The sequence below is a fragment of the Urocitellus parryii genome, chromosome 5 (genome assembly GCF_045843805.1).
Source record: "Urocitellus parryii isolate mUroPar1 chromosome 5, mUroPar1.hap1, whole genome shotgun sequence".
NCBI lineage: Eukaryota > Metazoa > Chordata > Mammalia > Rodentia > Sciuridae > Urocitellus > Urocitellus parryii.
The window spans coordinates 96,517,730-96,545,227 of NC_135535.1; the positions used below are offsets into that span (position 1 = coordinate 96,517,730).

The 27,498-nt window shown below is 41.9% G+C and overlaps 1 protein-coding gene across 1 annotated transcript in view; it reads right to left on the minus strand.

The window, feature by feature from the left end:
* Window positions 1-612: 612 nt before the first annotated feature.
* Window positions 613-27,498, minus strand: part of Fam234b (family with sequence similarity 234 member B) — a 34,838-nt gene continuing 7,952 nt past the window's right edge. Inside the window, exons 2-13 of the mRNA XM_026409287.2 lie at window positions 22,690-23,088; window positions 20,576-20,674; window positions 18,546-18,734; window positions 17,355-17,485; window positions 13,840-13,987; window positions 13,343-13,484; window positions 11,880-12,023; window positions 10,922-11,003; window positions 7,584-7,739; window positions 5,311-5,428; window positions 3,585-3,805; window positions 613-2,991 (exon numbers count right to left, since the gene is read on the minus strand). Coding sequence (XP_026265072.2) covers window positions 2,986-2,991; window positions 3,585-3,805; window positions 5,311-5,428; window positions 7,584-7,739; window positions 10,922-11,003; window positions 11,880-12,023; window positions 13,343-13,484; window positions 13,840-13,987; window positions 17,355-17,485; window positions 18,546-18,734; window positions 20,576-20,674; window positions 22,690-23,088 — 1,835 coding nt within the window. The 3' untranslated portion in view covers window positions 613-2,985. The remainder of the gene's footprint in view (window positions 2,992-3,584; window positions 3,806-5,310; window positions 5,429-7,583; window positions 7,740-10,921; window positions 11,004-11,879; window positions 12,024-13,342; window positions 13,485-13,839; window positions 13,988-17,354; window positions 17,486-18,545; window positions 18,735-20,575; window positions 20,675-22,689; window positions 23,089-27,498) is intronic.

Genomic DNA, 27,498 nt, shown 5'->3' on the forward strand with positions numbered 1-27,498 from the left:
TGCCAGGTTCTGGACTAAGCAATGGTGATAAAAGGGAGAGTCAAATACAGCTCCTGATTTTAAGGGTCTTATAAACCAGCTTATCAGTCTGAAAATTAGAGAAAAATAAAGTGAGCAAATTAACAGTAATTTGGAGTTCAATTTCCACTGAAATTTTCCCAGAAGTCAGACTGTAAGATGGAAGCACTACTGAGCATGTTAATTTGAAGGGCAGGTGTCCTCCATACTGCTTATTACAATTTCCTGCATCCACACAGTAGATCCCAATAAAGGTGTTATTAAATATTATTCTAGAAACAATTAGGAGGGTAGTGTGATGTGAGAAGGCTCATGCAGTCCACTTCTAGAAACAGCCTACTAAGGCTAATCAGATGGGTAGGGTTCCCAGAAGAGAATCACATGGGGCTTCTCCAGTGACTGAGAGGGGGGCAGAGGCTCCTCTCTAGACGCCCATCTGCTCCTCCCTTCTGAGACACTTGCTCTGCTATTCCTCCACAAAGAATGCCATCCATCCACTCCCCCATTCTCTTTTCCATCCTTGATAGCAAGAAGAATGAGAATGGCACACAAATGTATTCCTGTACATGGTATTTATTCAGTAACAGTTCACATTTTAAATAGTCTTTCTAGACAACAGACCAGCAGGCTTATCTTTGATGTGGGCAATAAGGATAGCAATTCACATTCATGGGGTTAGTTGGTATCACCAGACCACACATTGGAAGAGGGTGAGGATGTTGTCGAGGACAGAGGGGAGGGTTTACAAAGGGAAGGAGAGAAGGGAGACTGAGAGGCAGGGAAGACCCTCGCATTGCAGAAATCATTACTACTTCTAAATAGTGGTCGTATGGGCTTTGCCCGGCACCCCCATGTTGGGATTGTGGAGACAAAGGAGCACTTCCTATCTTGGATTTCTGGGTGGATGGCTGTCTTCAAGAAGAAGGAAGTTTAGGGACACATTTGACAAGAGACCAGCACCCACATTGGTCAGTTTCCAGCCAGTACTGATATCCTTATGTACTAGCTACAAGAGGAAGTAAACGTGGAACTTTTCATTGCATTTAGCAAGCAAAGATTCAAACTTGTAAGGAGAAGTTAGCTCCCAAAACACCAAGGAGAATTCAGCAACGTCATTCTTCCTCTTATCTGTGTCTGAGACTCACACTCTACAAACACAGTCCTCTGCTGAAACAATCCCACCAAAACAAGTCCCCAGTAAACAACTTTGCATTGTTTACTATATTGGCTGGCTTCCCAGAAAACCTCAACATGGTAGTTATGTCTAGGTGGCTCAGCAAGCCACAGGAACAACACATTTTGGGGTTCAGTCTACTAAAAATTACTTATAGGCATTTACACTCAAGTAGATTTAAATTTTGAATCTGGGATCACCTCCATACCCAGGTATCCTCTTCATTATTCCTTCAAAGAGTCAGTTGGACACACATACTTCCAAAGAAAGTATTGAAATCGAATATGCTTTCTGGGTCTTAAGGCAGCGGTACCTAGAAACCTATTGAGGCCAAGCTACAGGCCAGACAGTACACAGGTCACATGATGAGCCTGCTTGGATTTATTGCTGCCAACCTCCAGTTATGTCACAATAACTATCCCTGGATGACTAACAGGTATCCCTTTAAACCTGGAATCCATACTTTCCTGGAGCTCCTTAATTAATACAAACTAGAAAGATATAAGCCCAAGCAAGGAGAGAACCTGATTTTCAGGGCAGACCTATCAAAGTTAAGAAGAAAAACATTTTTCCATCAGCTATTAATGGAATTCTCTGCTATACAGACAATGACAATGGCCTAGAAGTTTAGGAGAGAATTTTAAATAAAGGCAACAAATTTACATAGAAGAAAGGGGAAGTAAGCACTGGAGATAATTCTGAAGAACTTAAGCATTTACAAAAGTTATAGTATTTACATAAGAATTTCCTCAAAATACAATGCTTCAAAGGCTGTACAGGAAGGAGAAGTGCAGGGCAGAGGGGTTGCACACTGGACTCAAGTAGCAAAGGAAGTCCAGAACATATCCCTGAATAAAATAGAGAGAGCCAGGGGAGGGAAGAGGAGGAGGATGTTCTAGAGAAGATTCTAAGAAAGCAGAGTGAAAATGCAGCAGGACAAGGACACAGGCCTCCCAGGACCTGGCTTCCAAGTCTGAATTAAAGACAGCAGACACATATACCCTCTGACGTTACTGCAGCAACAAGAACCACAAATGGCAGAGCCATTGATACCCCATACAACACCACATATAGACCTCGTCAGAGGTGGGTCATTGAAACCATATTTTTCTTGCTCCCATTGTGATAGGGACATTTATTCTTATGGCCACTTTGATGTAGATGACAAATCTAGGAAAGGCATTGATGAAAACATGACACGGCTAACAGTCCTCCACTACCAATCTGTATCACTGCTCTCTAGAGTTAGGAGGGAAGTAGCCATGGTAAAAGTGGTAAAAGTGGAAGGAGAGAAAGATGAATGATCCTCAAAATCGGAGTTGGGCCATCTGGAAGTCTCAAGATGACCAGACCAGATGTATTTCAGGAGGACAGGAAATGGGATCCCTGAATCTTAGGGAATGTCTGGAAAATGACATCACCACAACATTAAAAAATACAAATAGCATAATGTGAAACAAAATATTTCCTAGCCATCATCTTCACTGGATTTCCCAGCAACAGTTTATAAATTAGACATACAAAATAATAATACATCTATAAGATTCACATTTTCAAATTCTCCACACTGACTTCCTAGAGGGTATTAATACAAGGATTGGAAAGGTGGTAAGATACCCCAGCCAAGCGAATCATGCTGTTATCAAAAAGCTCCAACAGGCCTTCCAAAGTGCAAGGATCACAAACGAGTACTAAAATGAGGCCAAAGTTGTCTTCTTTCCAAAGAACTGCTTTTACACTGTCAGAAGGGACCTGTTCTGTTTATCTCTTCTGAAACCGAAGATTTCATCAGACTAGATCTGCAGGAAAAGGTAGAAGCATCAGTGACTTTTTTTCATGGTAAGAATTCTCAAAGAAATGGAAGGTCAGAATATTCCTCCATTTCCTTTTGTTTAGTCCCAATAGTTTATAAGAATCTCTCCTCTCTCCAAAAAAGGCCCAGAGACTTTGTCCTTCTGCATGATAAGCTCTTGAGCTTTGAACTAGAGCATTTCCAGCAAGATAATTCTGTGTAGTGTGTGACTCTGGCCAGCCCTGCATAATGCCCACATCACTGGCTCCTACCCAAAAAATACCAGTAGGATCCATTCCCTTCGGTCACTGGGACCACATTCTTTCAAATGTCTCCTATGGGAGATGACATCATTTCCAGCTGAGACAATTAACTTGAGAACCATGTCTTCATGGTTGAGGCAGAAGGATCCCAAGTTCAAAGCCAGCCTCAGCAAAAGTGAGGTGCTAAGCAACTCAGTGAGACCCTGTCTCTAAATAATTAAATACAATATAGGGCTGGGGATGTGGCTCAGTGGTTGAGTGCCTCTGAGTTCAATCCCCGGCACTCTATGTACCCCCATCAAAAAAATAATAACTAAGGATCTCAGAAGCTATTCACCTGGTAGGGAGAATCAACAAATTTTATCCTAGAAAGGAATCTTCTCAGCTCCCCACGGCCAATTTTGGGGGTGGTCTCCTTCAGCTGAACCATTTGGCCCTCCATCAATGCCCACCGCAGACTAAGTTTGCTGACCACCAGGGGTGCTGGATGCCCTTCAGAGATTGTCCCTGTTGTCCTGGTGACATAAAAGGCATCTTTCCAGAGGTCGTTGATTCCAACTGAGGAAAGACAAAAATGATAGCAGTTAACAAAGACAGACAGCTTCTAGTAATAGTGGCTTGGCTCAACACCTTCAGTCATTAATTTACTCACTACTTCATATGAAAAATTTCCTGAGCACCTAGCAAATGCCAGAAAGTGAAGAAGGGAAATGCCAAACAGAAAGTGTGAAGAAGTGAGTGACTGCATGCCAGCAAAGCAGCTTATTCTTCAGTGTTTGAGCCTTTACTTTTCTGACACTATCTCCAAGGAAGCCCCAACTCAGCAAATGAGAGAACATGCCCACTGGTGAGCACTCAGTAAAAAAGTGAACCCCGCAGACTAGAAAGCCCAAGAATTTCCAGATTGTCAGAACATGGTCACATCTGTTACTTCCTAGCAAGGGTTGATTTTACATCATCTTGAAATAGTGTTTACAATAAAAATGGCCTTGAGATTCTTGATTACCATTACATAATGTTCCCTGTATACAATTTTAAACTAATATTGATTTTGCAAGTGGAAGACTCTCCACCTCACCTCCACCCCCATGACCCACAACCAGTAGGCAGGCAGGACTACAGGTTCTGGGTCAGTTCTTCCCAATGCATCCCAATAAATGAGAGCCACAGCACTAATCCAATTCTAGGAATGAGTTTGTAATTACAGAGCAAGTCTACAAGTGGCAAGAGAGTATGAACAAAAAACAAAAAGCAGATATGGCCAGGAGATGTGGTCTCCCCATCCCCTACCCATCAACAGGAAGAGCAGCTTCCAGCAGGGGTGGGATTGTGAAAGGAGAACAGCAGCCAGCCAGACTAGTAGGTGGCAGCAGCTGAATGCCTCGGGCTTCAGTTTCCTGGATTAGGGGTCTCTAATATATGAGCCCAATTTTATGATAGATATGTAAAGTAGAAGAACATTTCCAAATGTTAACTGTGGTTATGAGCAGCCAGATTCTGGGTAATTTTTCTTCTTTAATCAAAGAAAACACATGGGCACTGCAGAGTCACTCTCTTGACTCCAATTTCTATGCAATACACATTTACTATTCAAAAAACCCACTCCAACTAAATCAATGCCCTGACAAATCATATTCTACTTCTATTATATTCCTCTCAGTCAATTCCAAATCCTATACTCCCAGAGGGTCAAGCAACTGGTCTTCCCCATGAAGATGTCCTGTGAGTCTTGCCAGCACCTAGCACATTGCTGAGGCTTAGTACATTTTGCCGAGGGGCTGCATCCATCATCCCTGAAGAGCCTCTCTGCAGTGCCCATGTGTTTTCACCTCCCTTTCAGCACATTCAGAGGCTCTTGGCTCTTGCCCTGCTGGCCTGGTGTTCCTAGCCAGAGGGAGCCCTCGAGCAGCACCCCTGGCCCAAGGACAGCAAGGAAAATCCTGCTGCTGTTGCCTAAAAAGCTCATATCCTTCCCTTGGTGGGGTAAGGGCATCCTCACATACACCCAGTACACATTCTCCCCCCACCAGTCTACACAGACCCCCAGTGTCACTGGAACTCACCCTCTGAGGCCGTCACTGTGCCCGAGGTGTTGGTCAGGTCCAGGAAGATGGAGGGGAAAGCTGGGTGCAGGAGGTATAGGTGGTGGAGGCTGGGTGGCTCAGCTCCCATGAGGGCATCCTAACAATAAGTCACAGAAAGAAAGAGCAAAGCTGATTACATTCCTGCACATGATGTTCCTCAAGTGAGGGGATAGACGATAAAGTGGTGGTTACTCATTGCTCTCAGATGCTAAATCCTAATCCCAAGTACAAGGATGTGTTTGAAAGAAATGCCCACATACAGGAGATTGGTTACTTCAAAGCTCAAAACACTGGGTCATTACTAACTTCTTCAAACCCCTATCTATAACTAGAAAATGCTCATATGAGAAAAAGAAAAAGAAATCTTCTGTAGAGAATCTTCCTTTCTTCTACTTATGGAAATCCACCTGACCAGGAGAAGCATGGGCGGGAGCCCACAAAATAGAAGAGGGCTTTTTCCACACACCCAGGTATGAGGGGACAGTGCTCTGTCTCAGTTAACGTGGCCATAAAACAGCCAAGTGCCTTCCTCACTGCCTATAGAACAAAACCCAAATTTCTTAGCTTGAAAACTAAAGTCTAGCACTATTTAACCAAAAATCTACCTTTCCGAGACTTCAACTGCAATTATTTACTGCCCACCCCATACTTTAAAGAGTGTCTCATAATTCAATAAAGCCAGGCATGGTGGTGCATGCCTATAATCCCAGCAGCTCAGGAGGCTGAAGCAGGAGAATCGCAGATTCAAAACCAGCCTCAAGAAGTTAGGGAGGCACCAAGAAACTTAGTGAGAACCTATCTCAAAATAAAAAAATAAAAAATGGCTGGGAATATGGCTCAATGATCAAGTGCCTTTGTACCAGGGTTCAATCCTGGTACTTAAAAAAAAAAAAAAAAGAATGTCTCAAAATGATTCTAAATACATGCTTCTCTTGGCTCTACCTAACGACTGCCAATCTTATTATTTCCCTGCTCAACTAACTACTCTCTGCACCCCAAATCCATACATCAGAATACTTCCCACCCCAGGTACCCAACATAAATGCCACCTTTTCATGAAAAGGTCCCTCTATCACGCCAAACAAAATTACTATCTCCCTTCTTTTATATACCCATCTACACTTATTTGTAGCTCCACTGGAGCATTTGTAACATGCCTTTGTCTAGTAGGAAACTAGGAAATCAAAATGTTAGGTGAGCTGGGCATGGCAGTAACACCTGTAACTCCAAACTTGGGAGACTGAGGCAGAAGGATCACAAGTTCAAAGCTAGCCTTAGCAACTTAGTGAGGCACTAAGAAACTTAGTGAGATCCTATCTCAAAATAAAAATAAAAAGCACTGGAGATGTGGCTCGGGTGGTTAGGTGAACTTCCAGTGGTCACATGTTAGGGCATGACAGAGCTAACACTGTAATCTAGGTTTTAAGTAAATCTGATCCTCAAAATGAGAAAATATATTAGCATCTTCATTAATGGGCTCAGAAAAGTTAAGTAGCTTATCAAGAGAACACATGGTTGATGAATTCAGGACTCTGTGTCCACTCATCCCTGAACCATCTGCTTCCTGCAGAGGGTCAGGGCTGCTTCCCATTATCCTTAGATCCCCACAGAGAGCGCAGGGCCTGGCACACAGTAAGTGCTAAGTTGAGATGTCAGGGCGGGCTTACTTAAGATGCCTAGGCACCTATTCTAGGTGGCACTCAGCCTCATCAACCCCACTAAAATACTGCAGTATAACAAGTAAGGCTTTATAAAATCTGTCTACTAGGTGTTAGACTTTCTGTTCCGATACTTCTCCAAATGACCTCTCAGCTTTTGCCTACTCAGTGGCCCTCTCCAATTACTCTGCCTCTTTAACATGCCGATCTGCAGCCTCAGTTCACTCACCTCAAAGACCATCCCAACCTGACTCCCATGTGAAACTCACTCTGCCCACTCCAGATCAGTCATAATGATGTCTCCTCTTCAGCCACTGTGGCATATATGAGTTTGGACCTGGAATCTTGGAAGGACTTTCTATTCTTTCCCCAGCCTCTCATTGTGGGCAGCAAGCAGTTATGGGCCCTGGTCAGTATTCACATTCTTGGCCGAAAGGCAAAGGCAGGAAGCATGGCTCAGGAGAACATGACTTGTTTCTACCTCTAACCCTAGGAAGGTGACCACTTGGATAACACCTTGAGATCCCAGTCAGCTCTACAGATCAGCTGCCATGTGACAAAGTGAAAAGGGACCCCTCCCCCAGGCTCACTCACAGAATTGGGAGAGGCAGGTGACAACCCTTCAGCCCAGAAGAGGAAGACGGACTTCTGGTCTGAAGTAACTGCTGAGGTGGTCGGTGCATCTTTCATGTGACATGGAGCACTGTAACTCCAAGCGATGGAGCCAGAGTCACCATCTATCACCATCATCTGCAAGAGAGAAAATAAAAGTGAAGAAAGCCAGTCCTTGGAAAATCAGCAGGCTGAGAAAGCATACCAAACAGAAACAAGGCAAACACCACAAATATTCAAACAACACCCATCAGGCCTTCCTCCGTGTTGGTGGGGAATTGGCTCCAGGATCCCTCTCCACCATGAATACCCAAATCAGTGGATGTTCAAGAACCTTACACAGAATAGTGTAGATTCTGCATGTCCTCTATACTTCAAATCATCTCTAGGTTACTTTTAATACCCTACACAATGTAAATGCCATGGAAATAGTTGCTATATTATTTGTTTAGGGACTAGTGACAAGAAAAAAAATAGTCTAAGTGTTCAGTGCACCCACATGTTTTCTTCCAAATATTTTTTAATCCACAGTTGGCTGAATATCCCAATGTAGAACCCAAAGATATGGGGAGAGCCAACTGCATTCAGAGGTTGAGCTTCTGAGAGGTAAGCAAACCGGGAGTTCAGAGAACATCAAATAATGGGATGAGGAGAGACCAGTATCCAAATTTCTGCAGTTCTTGTTCCCTTTTAATAGAGCTTAAGGAACTTTATAGTTCTTTTCAAGAGGATATTATAAATCATCAAGTCCACCTTATTTTACAGGTGAGGACAGGATTCTCAGAAACAGAGAGTCACTGGGATTGTCCCACATTTAAGACAGTCTCAGCAAAGCCATTCTAGCCATCTAGTATTGAAACTAGATGCCAACAGCAGGCCACATTGCTGTTCTTTCCCTCCCATAACCACAGGAAGCAACTAAGTGAATACCAGGCACTGCATTACGAGCTTTATGACTTTAACCCTACTGAGTCATGGCATATGTACTTGAGCCCTAGGATAGCCTCAAATTTAAAGGAGCACAGACTTAACAGGCATAAACAAACCAAGAGGTATTTCCACATCTGCATTTCTCAAAGGCTAATAAGTCAAAATCACAATCCCCAGCAGCACTTATACCTCCTTTAACCCCCCAAACCTCAAACTTCATAGATCTAGAACCTGTCATTTGCCCAAATCCCCAAGAAATTCCCCCACCATCTCCCATCCAGGGTTCTTACTCCCTCTCCTCCATGTCTCTGCTCTTCAGTAAGTGGAAGACCCAGCCCTTTCGGGACAGTCACTTCCTACTCCTGGAGACCACTGGGCAGCAGAGAGGAGAAATAGACAAGCAGGAGAGATTCCCTTTTGTAGTTGTGGGGAGAAAAGAAGCCTAGAAGCACCACACTGAAAACTGTATCCAGTCACATACCTGCAGTATCATATTGAACTGCCATGACAAGCCCCTGAAGGCAGGCAATATTACTTACTGCTCCTGTTTACAGATGCAAACAGTGAGGTGAAATTATGTAATTTGCCCAACATCACCAGTAAGTAGTGGAGCCAGGATTAAAACCCAGGCCTGAAATCTTCCGTATCTCAGTGCATAAACAACCTTCTCCCTTAATCCTCCTGGGAATGTCAATAAAATAAGCCAAACCTATTTGAAATTCTTTCAGAGTACAATCAGACTTCACTTCTCACTGCTGGAAGACTCTCCCTTCTACCTTCACATCTGTCCTCTGCCTGTGACCAAAAAACTCTGTGGCATCCATACCCCACCCACATCCCGCAGCCTGCCTTCAGGGCCCACTCAAGCTGAGTCACTCTGATCTCTCACAGAAATGTGCTCAGGCATCCTTCTCTCTCTCAGCAAACCTTCCTCCACTGCCATGATTCTGCACATGCAACCCCTGACTGACATGCAGCATCTCGACTCCCTGGCCCTCTAGCTCTCCTGCACCCCACCTGCTCCTGGGTGCTGTGGGAATCATGTGCAAACACCCCTAACAGCACTTTCTAGCCTAGGTGGCCTAGGTGCCCCAAGAGAAGCAGCCCTGTCTTCATTTGTTTTCCATCTCTAACATCTAACTCAGAACTTGACACACCCTAGAGGGGATGAGTCAGTGCTTGTTCAATTATTTTCTCTCAGGGAACATTGTGCAACATATAGATATGTATTTTTCTAAGCCAATTATAAAAAATGAATTTTTAAAATTCTACAATTCTGCCTGTAATATTAAAGAAATGACAACGGTCCAGCCAAACATTAAACCCACACAACATGCAGGCTCCCCGAAAATCAGAAAGATCTATTCTGTGTCCCTGGAACATGCCACACCATTTCTGTCTCTGGGCCTCTGGTCTTGGTGTTCCTGACCTAGCCTGCTGTCCCATCCACATAAATTCAATTTTAAAGTCTCTAATCATATTTCCATCTTTTATATAAAGTCTTCCACGAAAAACGCAGCTGCCATAGATACCCTGCCTTCTCTGAAACATACTTGCTCTGAAGTATCACATTCCTTTATTTTTTATTTTTTTTAGTTTGTTCTAATTAGCTATACATGACAGTAGAATACATTTTGACACATATTGGAGCACAACTTCTCAGTCCTCCTGCTGTACATGGTGCAGAGTCACACCTGTAGTGTAATTATACATGTATATAGGGTAATAATGTCCCTCTCATTCCCACCCTCACACCCCTTCCCATCTCTTCACTCCCCTCTGCACAATCCAAAGTTCCTTCATTCTTTCCTACTACGCCTCCCCTCCCATTATGGATCAACATCCGCTTATCAGAGAAAACATTCAGCCTTTGGTTTTTTGGTTTTGGCTTATTTCATTTAGCATGATATTCTCCAGCTCCATTCATTTACCTACAAATGCCATAATTTCATTCTTCTTTAAAACTGAGTAATATTCCACTGTGTGTGTATGTGTGTGTATGTGTGTGTGTGTGTGTGTGTGTGTGTGTATACACACCACATTTTCTTTATCTATTCATCTGTTGAAGGGCATCTAGGTTGGTTCCATTCCATTCTTTTAATAGCTGCCTTTACCCTATCAAGAGATTTCAGAAGGTTCCTCCTGCCTAACTGTAAGTTAAGGATCTAGCAGGAACTTGTGTACAGGAATGAAATTAGCCAGAAATACTTTCAGTGCTTTATGTCTGAGCAGTGAATTTTGAGTTCTCATTTTACCCATTCAGTTAGACTTTGGAGTTCTTTCAAAGATAAGACCATTTTTAGATTCTTATTTCTTAAGTCTAGCACAGAGATGGACACAAAGCATATACTTTATATAAGTTTTGATGGATTTGAGTCCCAGAATTTTACCTTTTTCATCCCAAGTCCATCCTGTATCTGCAGAAGGAAGTCTAATGTTTGATCATCAGTGAAATACCCAGGAGTAGGCTGGCTGCAAATAAGGACAAGGAAGAAATCAACAGTGAATAAGAAAACAAGGAACTCCTTCCCTTCTTTCTCTTGCAAATGCCAGATATCAAGTAAATGTTCTAGGTAAATTTTTAAATTGTTTCATGTGCTTTGAAAGTGAAGCTGAACATGGTCGCCCGTGCCTGTAATCCCAGCTACATTACTGAGGCAGAAGAATCACAAGTTCAAAAGCAGCTTGAACAACTTAGCAAGACCCTATCTCAAAATAAAACAAAATAACTTTAAAAAAAAAAAAACAGCTGAACATGGGACACACAGCTATAATTCTAGCTACTCAGGAAGCTGAGCCAAGAAGTTCTCAAGTTTGAGGCCGGATTCAGGAACTTCAGGAAGGTGCTGTCTTGAAATTTTAAAAAAAGAAACAAATAAAAAGGACTAGTGGTGTAACTCGATGGTAGGGCACCCTTGGATTCAATTCCCAGTACAGAAAGCAAGCAAGTAAGTAAATTAAGTAAGTAAAATAAAAAGAAAAGAGAGGGGCTGGGGATGTGGCTCAAGTGGTAGCGCGCTCCCCTGGCATGCGTGCGGCCCGGGTTCGATCCTCAGCACCACATACCAACAAGGATGTTGTGTCCACCGAGAACTAAAAAATAAATATTAAAAATTCTCTCTCTCTCTCTCTCTCTCTCTCTCTCTCTCTCTCTCTCCCCTCTCTCTCCTCTCTCACTCTCTCTTTAAAAAAAAAAGAAAAGAGAGGCTGGGGCTATAGCTCAGTCGCAGAACACTTGCCTAGCATGTGTGAGGTACTCAGTTCAATCCTTAGCACCACATAAAAATAAACAAATAAATAAAGACAGTAGATCAAACCAGCAAACAGGAGCAGGAGCAGTCTACGAACCTACGTAGGCCTTGAAGGCTCAGTGTCCAGTAAGGTGTAAGGTTTTGTCCCCGAAGCAATACCAGGCCTTGTCTGGTTGTAACCAGGAGATTGCTGCAGTTGGAATCTGGCGCCTTTACCATCTGGAGTAGTTCAACACCATCACTGGATTAAACAAGACCCCAATAGTTAGCCTCTGGAGTGAATGAGATTCCTGAAACCATTTATTTTAGCTTTTTCTCTCACTCTATGTGTGCTTGCATATAAAGTTGTCCCTGGGCAATCATGGGGGATTGGTGCCAAGACCCCTGCAAATACCAAAATCCACAGTTACTCAAGTCCTTATATAAAATAGTATAGTACCTACACACAGTTTACATCCTCCTGCAGACTTTAAAATCTCACTAGATTACTGATAAAACCTAGGGTCATGTAAATGCCATGTAAATAGTTGTTATACTCTATTGTTGAGGGAATAAGGACAAGGAAAAAATGAGTGGACATGTTCAATACAGATAAAAAATTTTCCCTGAGATTTCCAATCTTCAGCTGGTTGAATAAAAAATGTGGACTCCATGGATACAGACAGACAGCCGTGCTCTTACATCCATTTCCATTTAATCTCACTTTCTTTATCATTCCCATTTAATCTCACTTTCTTGATCCTTAGAAACCAAGGTTCTCTAGAAAATTCCATATAAGTCCAAAACAAACTCACAAGAAAAGTGCTATTGTGCCATGTCTCTCACATTGGAAACTCAGGGAGAGGAAAAGAGCGGATAATGGCAGAGAAGACAGATGGAGAGCAGGACAGGAGGCCTGAAATTGTCAGTGAGGTTGGACAGCAACTCCTGGCTTGCACTTCATCAAATTCTTCCTTTCTCTACACCACTGGGCCAGTCTGTTTAATTCCTGTCAAATTCACTGAAACAATATGATACTGCCCCTCAAAAAATGCTAGAAAATGATTTGCAACTTCTGGTAGAAAAGAACAAAACAATTATTACCCCAGCAGAGGGCTAGATGGGTACAAATTCACTGCGGATGACAACTACATGCTTTTAGTTAAGAAACAGATAAAAATTTAAAAGTAAGATTTCATGGACGCTATCCTTGCTTCTATTGAAATGATTCTTCAACTAAAAGAAAAATACGGGATAGAGTAGGCCAGATAGTTATGCACAGCCTTATGAAGAGTTATTTTAAATAAATCTATCTCCCCATCACTACTCTGACTCAACCAAATATCCTTTCTTGCAACCTATGTGTGAAGTGATCATACATCATGGGCACAAACACATAGATACTAATACATTATGTGATCAAGAGGAAGAATTCACCACATCAGAAGATGGTATATTAAGCCTGGCACTGTTTCCCCTAATCTCTGCCCACACATTCACCAGCCCAACCAAATTTAGAGATTCCACAGCATATGAGTTCTCAGGAGACCTCGAACTACCCAAGTTCAAGGTTTGCCTTACCTGTACACGTCAATGAGCTCAGACAAGTTGATGGATCTTCTTTTCTCCCATTCTGGCTCTTCTATCTGCAGAGAAGGTGGTGAGCTGTCTCGATTTTGGGCCTGAACAAAAATGTCCCGCAGGGCGACAGCTTGTATATTTCCTAGCACCACAGGAAGAACCAACACTGAGAATTGAATTTAACAGGACTATCCCAGGGTGGGGATCTGAGCAAGAGACCCATAGCCAATTAGATAGGTCTACGAGACCCTGCTCAACCTGGTCCCACACATGGAATGGGGGTGTGGAAGTGATTGGGCAAATGCTGGACAGAGTCTTCCCTCTAGAGAAGGCAGCAAGGGAAAGCAGGGCTCACAATCTATTGAGGGGAGAGGGCCCTGCAGGGGAGGCAATGAAAGAGCTGGCTCTGCAATCCCTGAGCTTTCACCACCTCCCAAGGAAGGCCTGGTTACATATACCGGAGGGGAACAGTAGTGAAAATCAGCCTTGCTCCTTACCAAAGCCAAACAGGATGTAGACGGCTCCATTTGCAGTGATGTAAACCTGAGGACCAATCAGATTCCCTACTCCCACAATGTTGTACTTCACGGGTCGGCCTATTGGACTCCCCGTCCGGCCAGACACCAGCAGAAAGCACAGATCTGGCTGAAGAAGTGAAAGAAGGGGTCGAGTCAATAGAAGCCCTTCATTTCCTAGTCAAACAGCCTCTCCTGACAGTCATTGCCTCCTGTTCAGCCAAGGGCTCAAAATTCCCAAAGCTCTAGCCAAGGCTGCTTTGGTAATTTCCCTGAAAGTAAGAAATGAGTGAACAGCCCATCCCCTGATTAGTACATGCAAAGGGCACCTTTGCATCAGACAGTTTATCTGAAGCACAAGTGTTGCTGACTGCCCAGTCTTCAGAGACACACAATTCTAGCCTAGAGTTGAATACAGGATTGGCTAACCTCAGGTCTTTACTCCCATACCCTGAAGCCCTCAGTACTATTCAGCCCCAGCTAGAACCACTACAGGCAGAGCTTTTCCATCACGACATCAGATGTCTGACCACTGTCAACTTCACTCTCAGAGATAGGCAAACCTTTCCTGTGAAAGGTCAGGTAGTAAATATTTTAGGCTTTGCTAACCACATGGTCTCCACAGCAACAACCCTCCTATTTGGACCTAGCATAAAAACAACCATAGAAAACACATAAATAAATGGGTGTGGCTGTGTTCCAATAAACTTTATTCATGAAAATAAGCAGAGGGCCAAATTTGGCCTGCAGAGCATAATTTATCAACCTTATCTCTTTGTTCTTTGTTTGAGGAGTCACCAGTTGGGAAATACAGAAACTATGCCAATATCTTAACTTCAGTAAAGCTTTTGATAAAGTGTTTTATCATGAATTCTTATGGACAAGATAAAGAAATATGGTATTCATGGGGTCAGTACTAATCCAGAGGGATGTTTTTAGAATGTCATAACACTCTGCTATTGCCTCATTCCTTTAAGACATTTTTTTATCAAAAATTTAAATAGAATTCAAGTTTATCACAAAGCTGAGAGGAATAGCTAATATGCTATATGACAAACTCCAAAAAAAAAAGTCTTAGGCTAGAAGATGAGTCAAAATCTGTTAGAAAAAAATACTGGCCTATTAACTAATGATTACTTAAAAGATATGGGTGCTTCACTGGGAATAAAAACAAAGAGCAAATCTTAGGTTATTGTAATCTTTGACTGTAAAACTAGATATAGAGTCTTCATTTAAAAAGTCAGTTTCCTCAGGATGGTATAATTCATTAAACTAAGAATAAAATACCATTTGCAGATATGGGTACCACATTTAAAAGAGATAAACTGTGAAGTGCAAAGGGAAAGAAATCAAGAAAAAGAGAGGCTGGGACTTCCAGCAACTGGGGGAACAATATAAGAAACTAAGATATTTGAGATGGGGCTATAGCTCAGTTAGTAGAGTGCTTGCCTCACACGCACAAAGCCCTGGGTTCAATCCCCAGCACCACAAAAAAAAAAAAAAAAAAAAAAAAAACTAAGCTATTTGGCCTTGAGAGCAGCAAGCTTAGAGAGACCAAGCTAACTGAACTCAGGGATTAGACTCATTCAGAGTAGCTCTACTGAGCTGAAGCTAGAACAATGAATGGAAGATATGAGAAAGCACTAATAGGATAATTTCTAGAGCTAACTAACAATGAAATGGACCACCCACAAATGAGTGCTCTTCCCATCACCTGAGTGTGCGAGAAGAGCACAGGTGCCAGTGTGTCTGGAATCAAACCCAGATATCACAGCATGGTGTGAGAGCAGTAACTGCTTGGCTTCTAAAGTCCCTCCTCCTAACTTTCTAGTCTAGATCCATTTCCTAATCCCAAGCCAGGTCCAGTTCTCCCAAACTCAGTTTACACTAACCTGAGACCTAAGGATACAATCACTAGGGCACTGACCTAATATGTTTCCATTCTTATGAAAACAGTTCCTTCCATGTCTATGGCTTACATGGCTCCCACTTTCTCTGTTGCTGGTAAAGAGGGCAAAGAGATTAGAATAAAAATGAAGCTGCTGCTCTAAATCAATCACTTCTCCAAGAATTTTCTGGAACTATCACTTTTCAAGCATAACATATTCCATATCTGTACACTATTGTGCAAATGAGTAAATTTTGTGAGGCAAGCTGAGCAATACACTAAATAGAGACAAAGTAATAATTTTTAAAAAGGCAGAGTAAGAGCAGATGAAAAGCTGACTCCTCTAATGGAGGGTCCCCTAATGGCTTGAACCACTATCCCTTGGCCACCACAGCTATAAGAGGCAGATGGGGCACTAAGAACAAGATCTCTGAATTTGTTCTGCTTATAAACATGCTCAGGGCCTTGTTCTGCGCTGAATTCTATTAGAATGAAACTCCCCAGATTTCTCCCCCTTTGGACCTTTAGAAAATCACTCCCAGCTAGAGGTAATAATTAAAATTTTCCCTAGACCACACAGTTTCTTTATTCATAATGATTATGTGAATAATTCCTGAATTCTTGGTTCATGTCCACTTGGAGACCAAACTGCCAGTTGAAGAAAACCAACAGAAAGTACTCACAAGGTCCTTTAGTTTAAAATTAAAATAAGCAATCAAATGAGGCAAACTTGTCTGCATCCACATTTTCTCACAAATATTCATTGCCATTTGTTCTTTTGTTCATAAGCATGTCCTTGACAGTCTCATACTAGAAAGTCTGAGAAAGTGTTAGAGAAACTGAAAAAAAGCTCTAAGAAGTGCTTCAGGAATAAAACTTAAAGTTGAGCTGATTTTATTCAGTAATTCAGTTTTTCCTGTGATTTGGGAAAAACACTATTACTTTATCTGTCTACAGAATAACTAGCTCCATAATTGATACATCTATAATTTAGAGGTCACTATTATAGAATTAAACTATCTTGTCACAGCATAGGCTATAATACTTCTTCATTAGATCACTGATTTTATCATTTGATTTAAGATTTTTTTCTATGTATCTATTTAATAAATTTTCTATCAGTCTCTCCTGTTTTGTAGTTGAAATAAAATTTCAAAATGTATATAGTAAATATGGTAAAACTAACAATACCTTTACATGGTAACAATAAGCACTCTCCTAGGCACTTTATATATGTTAGTTCTATTTTTCGTAACAATCTTATGAGTGGATACAGCACTGCCATTTTTACAGAAGAATCCAGAACATGGATAGGTTCTTTGGCTTGCCCAAGACCACAAAGCTACAGAGTGGTAGAGGAGGAATTTACACACAGACTGCTGGCTTCAAAGCTCAACTACACCACAGTCCATGTAATCATAATGAAACTGCTGGGAAAAATGGGTTCATAATGCTCATTTGTGCACTTAACCTCACCAAGAGAATTTATTTAAACCTAAGCCCTTATAAAAAGAAAGTTTCAAGCAGTATTTATAATAACAACATTAGAAACTGAGACAACTAAAATTGAAGTTAAAAAAAAAACAAACAAAATTAATAAAGAACATACCTGTGTTTCCCCAATGGCCAGAACCACTAGATCTCTGACATGGTCCTCATCCAAGTCTGGCAGCAACACCACTGGGGCAGCCAAGGTACCGTTGGACAGGTAATTTGGGTTTAAAGTCCAGATGGCTTTTCCTAGGGAAGGACAAATAGGCTGATCACTAGTACAACTTTCTGCCTCTAGAAAAGGCAGATGCCATGTTCCCAGGCCAGAAAAGGGACACTCCCAGGGCTCAACAATAGACAGCGACACCTTACTTTTTCCCTTTTGCTTTTATCTTACTGGGGACAAAGGGGTCAGGAGATGTGATCTGAAATCCACATCCATCTAACAACCTCACACCAAGACTTTTGAGATCAAATGGAGGTACTATAGTCTCTCCAGAAAGGGTGAGCTGGCTCCACTGAGGTGGAGAATGAAACCGTTAGAGGGTATTTTAATACCACCCGAAGCCAGCCAAGGGCACCGACCAGAAGACCCACTCTGGTGCCTTTTCCCACAGGGTCACATAAGTAAGCACCAAGTATATGGCAGGAGGTAGTCAAGAGAACTTCAGTTCTAGAGCTAACTGTATTCTTTTTTTGTTTGTTTGTTTATTGTTTCACTCAGAAGCACCCCTCTAGAAAACCCCAATCTCTAAACCTGGGGAGGATGAGTGTGTAACCCCAAGAGATAGCAAGCATTCTAGCAGTAGCTTATGACTCTGAAAGGAGCCTTCATTACATTTTAACTCTTTTTCTTTCTTTTGTCTTGGGTGTCTAAAAGCAACAAGAAGCTAAAATATCAAATGAACGCGTTTCAGTAAGCTTTTATTTCTTCACTGCAATATTTTTAAGTAGTTAACATCTAAGTTTACACACGGACTCCATGTGTATCAAATAGGAAGGGACCACCTCATTTGTCTTTTTACAAAGACAACCATTGAGCAGGGAGACTATTTACAAACCAGAGGCCTCGGGGCAGTTTCTGTCTAGGTAACTGGGTTTACCCCATCTTACCCCAAACGGGTTGAAACATGGATCTATTTACTCAACCTGCCCAGACTTCTTATCTTATTCCCTTAATAACCACTTCCAGAGCAGCAAATCAAACTTTCCACTCTGTCAGGGTAAAAAAGTCCCTTCTCTACCAGATTGTTCTAACACAAAATCATGGCTCACTGGAACAAAGACTTTGGGGGCAAACGATCTTTACCTGATGTTGCATTGAATGCACTGAGCATCTTGCGTGTCCCTGTCACAAGGCAGATGATTTCAGCCACACTTCCTGGCATGAGATCCAAACATGTGATATCTTGGGCCTCTTCTGGGAGGGGACTGGACCACAGTGTGCTGCCATTCATTCCCGAAAGGCACACGAGATTAGCAGTTGATCTGGAGCTACCTAAAAGCACACAAGGGTGATAAGAAAGGAAAGGAGGCAGGAGAGATAAGAGGTAGAGATGAGCAGAAGGCCTGAACACCAAAAGTGAAGGGTGCTAAGGCAGAAGCTCACACTAGTGTGTTTAGCTCCCTCCCATATTTCTGACCCTCAGAGTACCTGTCCTCTCTGCTCATAAGACACTGGCCTCCTCTGTGCTGCCTCCCTGCATGTCCACTTTTTCGGCTTTGCCAACATATCCATTTATCTATCTGCTACCTTGGCCACCACTAAATAGTGACATCCTTAAGGACAAGGACTGTTTATATATCCTCAGCACCTTGCAAAGTGCCTGGTACACATAGCAACCAATTGTTTGCTGAACAAAAGACAGGAGCAAAATCCAGAATATGGAAAGATGGTTCTTGAGAACAACAACAACAAAAAAAAAAAAAAAAAACAGGAAGAAAAGAGAAGGTATATGTTCAGAAATGTGAGGCTGATCTAGGATACATGAAAAGTAGGAGGAAAAATACTTGAATCCTAATCTCAGTAGCAAATGCTCCCTGAGAGCAGAAAAAAAATGTTTCCATGAAGCAGCTGATCTGGTCTTGGGCAGGAGAGAATAATACATGGGAAGAGTCAAAAACCTAGGTCCTAGGATAGCTGGCAGGGAACTAGAGCAGCTCCCCTCCCTAGTAAATAAGCCATTATGTAACTTAATGACCCTCTTGCCAGTTGTACTTTCACTTTCAGAACAGGGACAGCTTGCCTCATCTCACACACTTTCCACTTACAGCAACAACTAAGATAAAGAAAGCTAAGTTTTGAGCTTCATTCTACCTATTCCTCAGTATTACTAATCAAACATGTGACCTAAAAACAAATGACAAACTTTGGCTTGCTGTTTCAGATCTCATTCTCAGAAACAGATATACAGGACAAACAGAGGTGAAATGTGTCAGTTCTAGATTTCTGAGATCCTCAGATGCTATGGTTAATATCCTGTGCTGTTCTTCCTAGGTAAGGGCCCTACAGACTCCATATCCATTCAATGGCTGGTTTTTTGTTTGTTCGTTTGTTTCTCTGGATGATGATGAGTTACCCGTTCCCCATTGAATCATGGTTCCCTGAAGCACAGAGTGGGCTCCTCTTGTTTAGTTCTAACCAACACAGCTCTGGAGAGGGTACACAGCATGTGCCCCACACCGTCAGCATCCAATACCATTGCATGAATGAATAAACAAGTGAACCAACAAATAAAAACTCAATTCCTCCCTGTCAGTGGCACAGAGTTGGGCACAAGTGCTCGACGTGAGGGTTGAGGATATGAACTCCAGAGTCTGACTCTTGGATCTGAATTCCATCTCTGCCATTTACCAGCTGTTGGACTTTGGCTAAGTTCCTTAAGTTCACTATATCTGTTTCCTCATTCACAAAAGGGTGATGCAGGCCAAGGCACAAGGATCACAAGTTCAAGGTCAGCCTCAGCCTCAGTCCCCCCTAGGTACCCCTCTCCCTATAAAAAAAGAGACAATGGAAAACTCACTGGGAGGAAACTGAGAGAAACCTAAGTACTAACAGTGTCACTGCAGGTGTCTGGACAAGTCACTTCCTCTCTGCATTAGTTTCTTCACTGACCTGGATGACAATGAATAGCTCCTTACATCTGTAACTCTCTCTGATTTCTGGAACTGAACTTCATTTACATGGGGAACTACTGACTCGGCTTATCATGTATGACAGATCCGTGGTAGCTTTCTCTTCCCTACAGAAACCCTTCTGCAGTGCCCCTTGGATACAGCTGCTGCTTTTGGGCTGGCTGACAGCAACCCTGAGGCAGCTTGGAAAACCACATCACTTACCTGCTGCACTCCCATTCCTTGATGTTACAAAGGAGAGAAGCACATCCCGCAGGCCATCTCCATTCACATCAGCCAATTCCAGTGGAGACAGGTCCCCACCTGATGTGCACATAAAAACAAAGAGGTCCTGAGAATGTTGCCACAACCCAGTTCTCTACTGCCAGCACGTCCACAGAAACCAAGCACACTTCCAGTTCCCAGACTAGATGGTGTAGACATGCCTCTCCTACTCCCCAGCCCCACCCCAAAAAGTCTATCTCAAAGCCCTGGGCATTATGCACAAAACAAACATAAGAACACCCAGAAAGGTGGAGAGATTAGGCAGATGGGCTAGAGACTGCGAGACCCACAGAGTGAAAACGTGATGAGTCCTCTGGGTTTTCCTGGCCTCATATATACCAGACAGGGTGCTGCAGAAGTCATCAGTAACCCAGAAATGCCCAAAGTACAAAGAAGCCCCAAGAAAAGCTGATTTCCCTGGCCAAAGGCCCAGGAAAGGTGCAGCCTAGCATGGCAGGAAAGCTCTAATCCAACCAAGCAGCACACACAACAAAGACTGACTGGGGAGCCTACACAAGCTGACACCAGGGTAGCACCCCTCCCCTGCCACCAGGGTCATGGCACAACAGACCAGGTGGGAGCAGCACTGTCACCCCCACCTAGCAGTACCAAGGCCCTCCACACACAAGGAAAGCCAACAGTTCTACCCCACCCAGCATTAGTGAGGCAGCTGTCCCCTTTCCCACCAGAGGGTGTCAGCAGAGGCCAGTGGGGAGCCTGTACTTCATCCCCACCCTGCAGTTGCAAGACAGGAGCCCCCCCTAGCCCCCCACCCAACAGTGTGGAGGCAGAGGAGGCCCGCCAAATTTGGAAAGAACTCATGCTGTAAGTGGAAGCCTAAATTGATACAACCACTTTGGAAGATAATCTAACATAAACTACTAAGAATGAACATGCACACACCCTATGACCCAGCAATTTCATTCCTAGGTTTGTGCCTAGAGAAGTTCTTATACATTGCATCAGGAGACAGGTACAGAAAGGTTCTTAGCAGCATTCGTTATTCAAAAAATAGTAAATAAAGACTAGAAACCACTTAAATGTTCATCAACAGGAAAATGGATTTTTAAAATCATGGAATATTCATATCATGGAAAACCAGACAGTAGTAAAAATGAATAAACTCCAGCCACATAAATTAATATGGATTAACTAAAAATCTTTTTTCATAAAATTAAGTTGAACAAAAAAGCAAATCACAGAAAATGACATAATTACATTTATGTAAAATTCAAAAGGAGGCAGAATTAATGAATATATCATTTAGGGGTACATGTCCATGTGACAAAACTTTAAAGAAAGATCAAGAAAAAAAAAATCAACACAAAATTCAGGAGAGCAGAACCTTGTGGTGGGCAGAGGGGGACATGATCAGGAGGAACACATGGGAGGCTGCAGAGGTCTCAAAAATGTTCTATTTCTGGAGCTGGGCAGTGGATACACCAAAAACTCGTTACCAGGCTTTACTGTATAAATACCACATATGAAAATTAAATTTGCCTTTAGAGAACAAAAGATGAGAACAGAGAATCCATCAGAAGCTAATTCAAATGGAATCAGAAAAGTGGCAGAGATGAAGCATTTCTAGGTCAAAATGACACGGGAAGGCTGGGAATAGCAGCACCCATTCACAGGAGACAAGACTGCTCAGTGGAGATACAATCCCCAGTCCTGTAAGAGCACCAGGGCCTTGTCTAGCTAGGTCTTGAGCTTTACTTTTCTCTGTAAACAGCCCTTTCTACAGTTTTGCATCCCCCTACCCCTACCCCCACCCTCCCATACACAGGGCTGGCTCCAAGGCAGGAGTCCAGCAAACCAATGTCCTGTCCTCTCTGTGTCTAATTATGACCAATACCCAATACAATAAAGGTGTCTGTCTAGAGGTGTAGAAATCCCCCTATTGTTTTATTTCAAATCTTAACCTCCTAACCATTTCCACACACAGGGAGAAAAATGCTACATGACACAAATTTTTTAAGATTTGGAAAAATACTCAATGTAATCCGACATATGATGAAATGTTACAAACTAAAGCTGAAAACCCCACAACTTACCTGCTTGTGAGCCCAAGTGGCGGCTCCAAGTGCTGTGCAGGTCTCTGGGGGGACAGGGGATCAGGAAAGCACAGAGGAGCACCAAGATCATTGAGATCACCAAGGTTAGCAGGAAGACAGATGTGCGTATGTAGGACACAAGGGAAGAGGTCGCCTTCTGCTCCAGGCCCCCCAGAGGCTCCGAGGGGTACCCTTCTGTGGTGACTTCTGAAAGATGTGGCTTGGCAGCCCCTGCAACCTCAGCATCTGAGTCAGGCTCTGGTGCTTCTCCCAGAGGACTCTTCCCATTTTTGACCCCTCCATTCTTCTGCTGCAAGTTAAGTACAAGATCATCTTCGCTCTCATCACTGTCGGCCTGAGTAAGGGGATCGTATTCCCCTAGGTCTGGGCTCTTCTTCCCTGAAAAGACAGAAGGACAGTGAGTCAAAGAGAACTAGGAAGGAGAAACTTCACCAAATATATACACCTGTAAACACCTGGGGAAAAATACACACACACACACACGTACACAAGTCTAGATTTACATCAAGTTTGGATTCTGGTGGTGATCTGTAAAATTAGATGCCAGCAAAAGGGTGGTGGCAAGGTAAGAGGGGAAGAAAAGCATAGTACTCTAGAATTATTGCCTTCATCAGGTCAAGAAAATGGAAAAGGATTCAGCAACATGATGAAACTAGAGGACATGATGTTAAGTGAAATAAGTCAGGCACAGGATGACAAATACTACTTGTTTTCACTTACATGTGAAACTAAAAAGTTGATCTAAAAAAAGTAGGGAATACAACAGTGGCCACCTGAGCCTGGGAAGAGTGAGGGGAAGGGAGGGCTGGAGAGAGGATGGCTGATGGGTAGGAGAGATGACTTCTCATGCTCTATAGCACAATAGGTAGCTGTAGTTGACAACAATTAATTGGACATTTCAGAAAGCAAGTAGAGAGGATTTTGAATGCTCCCAACACAAAGTAATGATAAAAGTTTGAGGTGATAGATATGCCCAATTACCCTGATCTGATCACTACACATTGTACGCAAGTAGTAAAATCTCATGCTATATACTATTAATATGCACAATCACTACATGTCAATTAAAAATTAAATTTTTAAAAGAAAATAAATTTGTAAAAATTGGCAAATTTCAAATACCTTTAGTTCAATAAAAAGTTTTCTAAATTTGTTTGAGTCTTGCTAATAAAAAAAAGACCAGACCATGGCCCATATAGCCACTTTCCATAAACCCAACATGCATTATTCACTTAGACTTTCTCAGATCTGTGATGTCTTCATCTTTCCTGGTAACAGAACAGAACAGAACGCTTCTTCTCCGTACGCCGCTTCTCACAGCCCCATATTCATGACTTCCCAACTGTCTCTATGGAGACAACTCAGAAAACTGAACATTAAATGTCATCTGGAGATGTGTTACTGGAGCTCACTCCTCAGGACTGCCCTCTCAGTAAACAGTGTTTACCTCTACAACTGCCATTCTGAGAAGTGTCCTGGGAGAGGTGGCAATCTGGCAGGAAGTAGAAGTAGAAGACTGGTCTGCAAGCTGGTCTGCACAGCAAGCTCCCTGTTTTTATTTAGAATCTGTGTTGACTTGAGGCAGCTGAGAGACAGAAATTTCAGGAGGACTTGGCACATATCCCGAGCCTACTCCTGGCCCTCATTGCCCACAACTGAATGATTTCATACCTTTATTTCATGCCATAATCAATAAAAAGTTTCTTTGGGGGAAATAACCTGGAAAGCTGTTAGTAATGTAAACTCTACCATTAAATATTTTGTTCAGAAGAAATATAAACGAGAAAACGTAAGTCCGCTAATGTCAGGGAGAAAGAATCCTTGATGCTAATCTCTGCCTCTGGGTCCCTGTGGTCTTGGTGATGTCGTTTCATACATTATGTTTCAGTTTGCTCAACACATGAAATGAAGCGATAAAATACTTTCTCTCTATGACCAGATATGGAGAGAAAAACCTTCAGTGTAAAGTTTAGTATTTGGTATACAGAAAACAATAAATGTTTGACTAAGAAAATGTATACTCTGCAAAATATTTTTATCACATTAAATATTTTTTTTAAAAAAAGACAATACTGAATATAATGGCATCCTAATAACCAGAAATTTCTCTTTTATTTTCATTTTCAAAGCTATTCATTTTATCCAAAAAGGATTGGATTTGATTTTTACAATTAAAAGAAGATAAACTAATTATTAGGAACCTTATTCAAAATCTTATTTGGGGGCTGGAGATGTGGCTCAGCGGTAGCGCGCTCGCCTGGCATGCGTGCGGCCCGGGTTCGATCCTCAGCACCACATACCAACAAAGATGTTGTGTCCGCCGAGAACTAAAAAATAAATATTAAAAAAATTCTCTCTCTCTCTCTCTCTCTCTCTCTCTCTCTCTCTCTCTCTCCCCCACCCCCTCTCTCACTCTCTCTTTAAAAAAAAAAAAAAGAAGAAGAAAAACAAAATCTTATTTGGCCTTCCAGGACAGGCCAAAGGGTCAGCACAGGTTCAGGATAGATTCCTGTGATATTTACTTCCGCTATATGAAACATCTCATTTTTTTTAAATGAGTAGTACACGCTATTCCTCATCCATCCCAGGTAATTCTATTTATAATATTTTGCAGAGGCATGAGTTGTTACAATAATATTGACTCTAATACTTTTTAAAGTGGTCATTTGTTTTGTTTCTAACTAAAATACACCTGATATGATAAGTGAAATCTGGTGTTATGTGTACACACATACATACATGCCATGGATTATTATTTAACCTTTAAAAGGGAAAGAAAATGCTGATACTTGCAACAACATGGGTGAACCTTGAGGACATTATGCTAAGTGAAAAGAGCCAGGATGAGAAAACAAATGCAGGGACTCTACTTACATGAGGTATCTAGAGTAGTCAAAATTCCAGAAAATAGAATAGTGGTTTTCTGGAAGAAACTAGGGGTTGTTTTTTAGTGGACACAGAGTTTCAGTGTTGCAAGACAGAAAAGTTCTAAAAATTGGATGCACAATAATACAAATATACTTAATATTGAACTTAAAAATGATTAAGATGGTACATTTCATAGAATCTGTATTTTTAACACAGTTAAAACATTTTAAAAAAAAAAGTATACCTGACAGGAAAACATACGTAGAATCCCCAAATCTCAGAAGTGAAAGGCATTTTAAAGTTCACATAATCCACCCCAACCCTATTCCAATCTTAACAACTCCTCACGAACACCCACCAAGCAATAACTCAGTACATGCCTGAATGTAACCAATACTGGGTAATCCACTGGCCTCCAATCTAGAAAACAATTCTTTATACTGATTTAAGACTCTATTTCTGAGGAGCTGCCAATTATCTGTCCTAGTTTTAATTTCTGGGACCCCATTTCCACATATAAGTCCTTTTAAAAACATGCAGATTTACGAAAAATTGTGCAGTGAATGGATAATTATGAATGTAATACATTCTACTATTGTCATGTATGTAAGAAATTAATTAAAAAAGTGCAGATGTCGGGCTGGGGATGTGGCTCAAGCGGTAGCGCGCTCGCCTGGCATGCGTGCAGCCCGGGTTCGATCCTCAGCACCACATACCAACAAAGATGTTGTGTCCGCCGAGAACTAAAAAATAAATATTAAAAATTCTCTCTCTCTCTCTCTCTCTCTCTCTCTCTCTCTCTCTCTCTCTCTCTCCTCTCTCTCACTCTCTCTTTAAAAAAAAAAAAAGTGCAGATGTCAATCAGAAGAGACAGATAATTCAGAATCTAAGAACTCAAGACTTCATAATAAGAAAAATCATGACTTTCTTAGTAATTTAGTAACCTCAAAAATATTAAATTTATGGAGCTTCAATTTCCCTATTTATAAAATGGAATAATTATTATTCCTACCTCACTCGATTGTTATGAACATTAAATAAGATAATAAATATTTGGATGGGTCTTAGTATCTGGCCGATAGTCATACTCAATAAATTTTAGCTTCTTTTATTTTCATTTTGTTACTATTGCTATTATATCTCCCAACTGCCCTTGCCCAGACCTTTTTACCTCCAGGTTAAACATCTCCACCCCTTTCAACCCATTTTTTATTTTTGTTTTGCAGTACTGGGAATTGAACCCAGGGCCTAAGACATGCTAGGCAAGGGCTCAACCCCTGAGCTACACCCTTGGCCCTTTTAATATTTTTCTTCTGAGACAGGGTCCCACTAAATTGCAAAGGTAGTCCTCTGGCTAGCTGGGAATACAGGCATGCACCATCATGGCCAGCTCAACGCATTTCTTGAAGAAGCATTGTTTCAGATGTCCTCACCATCCTGGTGACCCTCCTCTGGACACAGTGTGATATGTCAGTGCTTTTTAAAATATGGTTTCCAGAACTGGATCCAGCCCAGGGTCCAGCCCCAGAACCACAGAACTGGATCCTGCCAAATAATTAAATTACTACATCTAAATTCTTGGTAGTTTTCTTGGCATCTCACCACACAACTGAAACTCCCAAGCATTTTGAACACACATTGAGGCCATCCTATAATTGTATAATAGGATTTTAGCACCATGTGAAAAGTTTAGCATTGACGTCAACTTAATTCAATCGTTTGTCAGTTTCCACCTCGCAATATAGCCCAAAACAGCACCTTTGCCAAAGTGAAATAATTAATAAAGTATTAGTTGTTTTTTTAATATTTATTTTTTAGTTGTAGGTGGACACACAATCTTTATTTCATTTTTATGTGATGCTGAGGATCGAACCCAGTGCATCATGTGTATTAGGCGAATACACAAACATTAAGCCACAA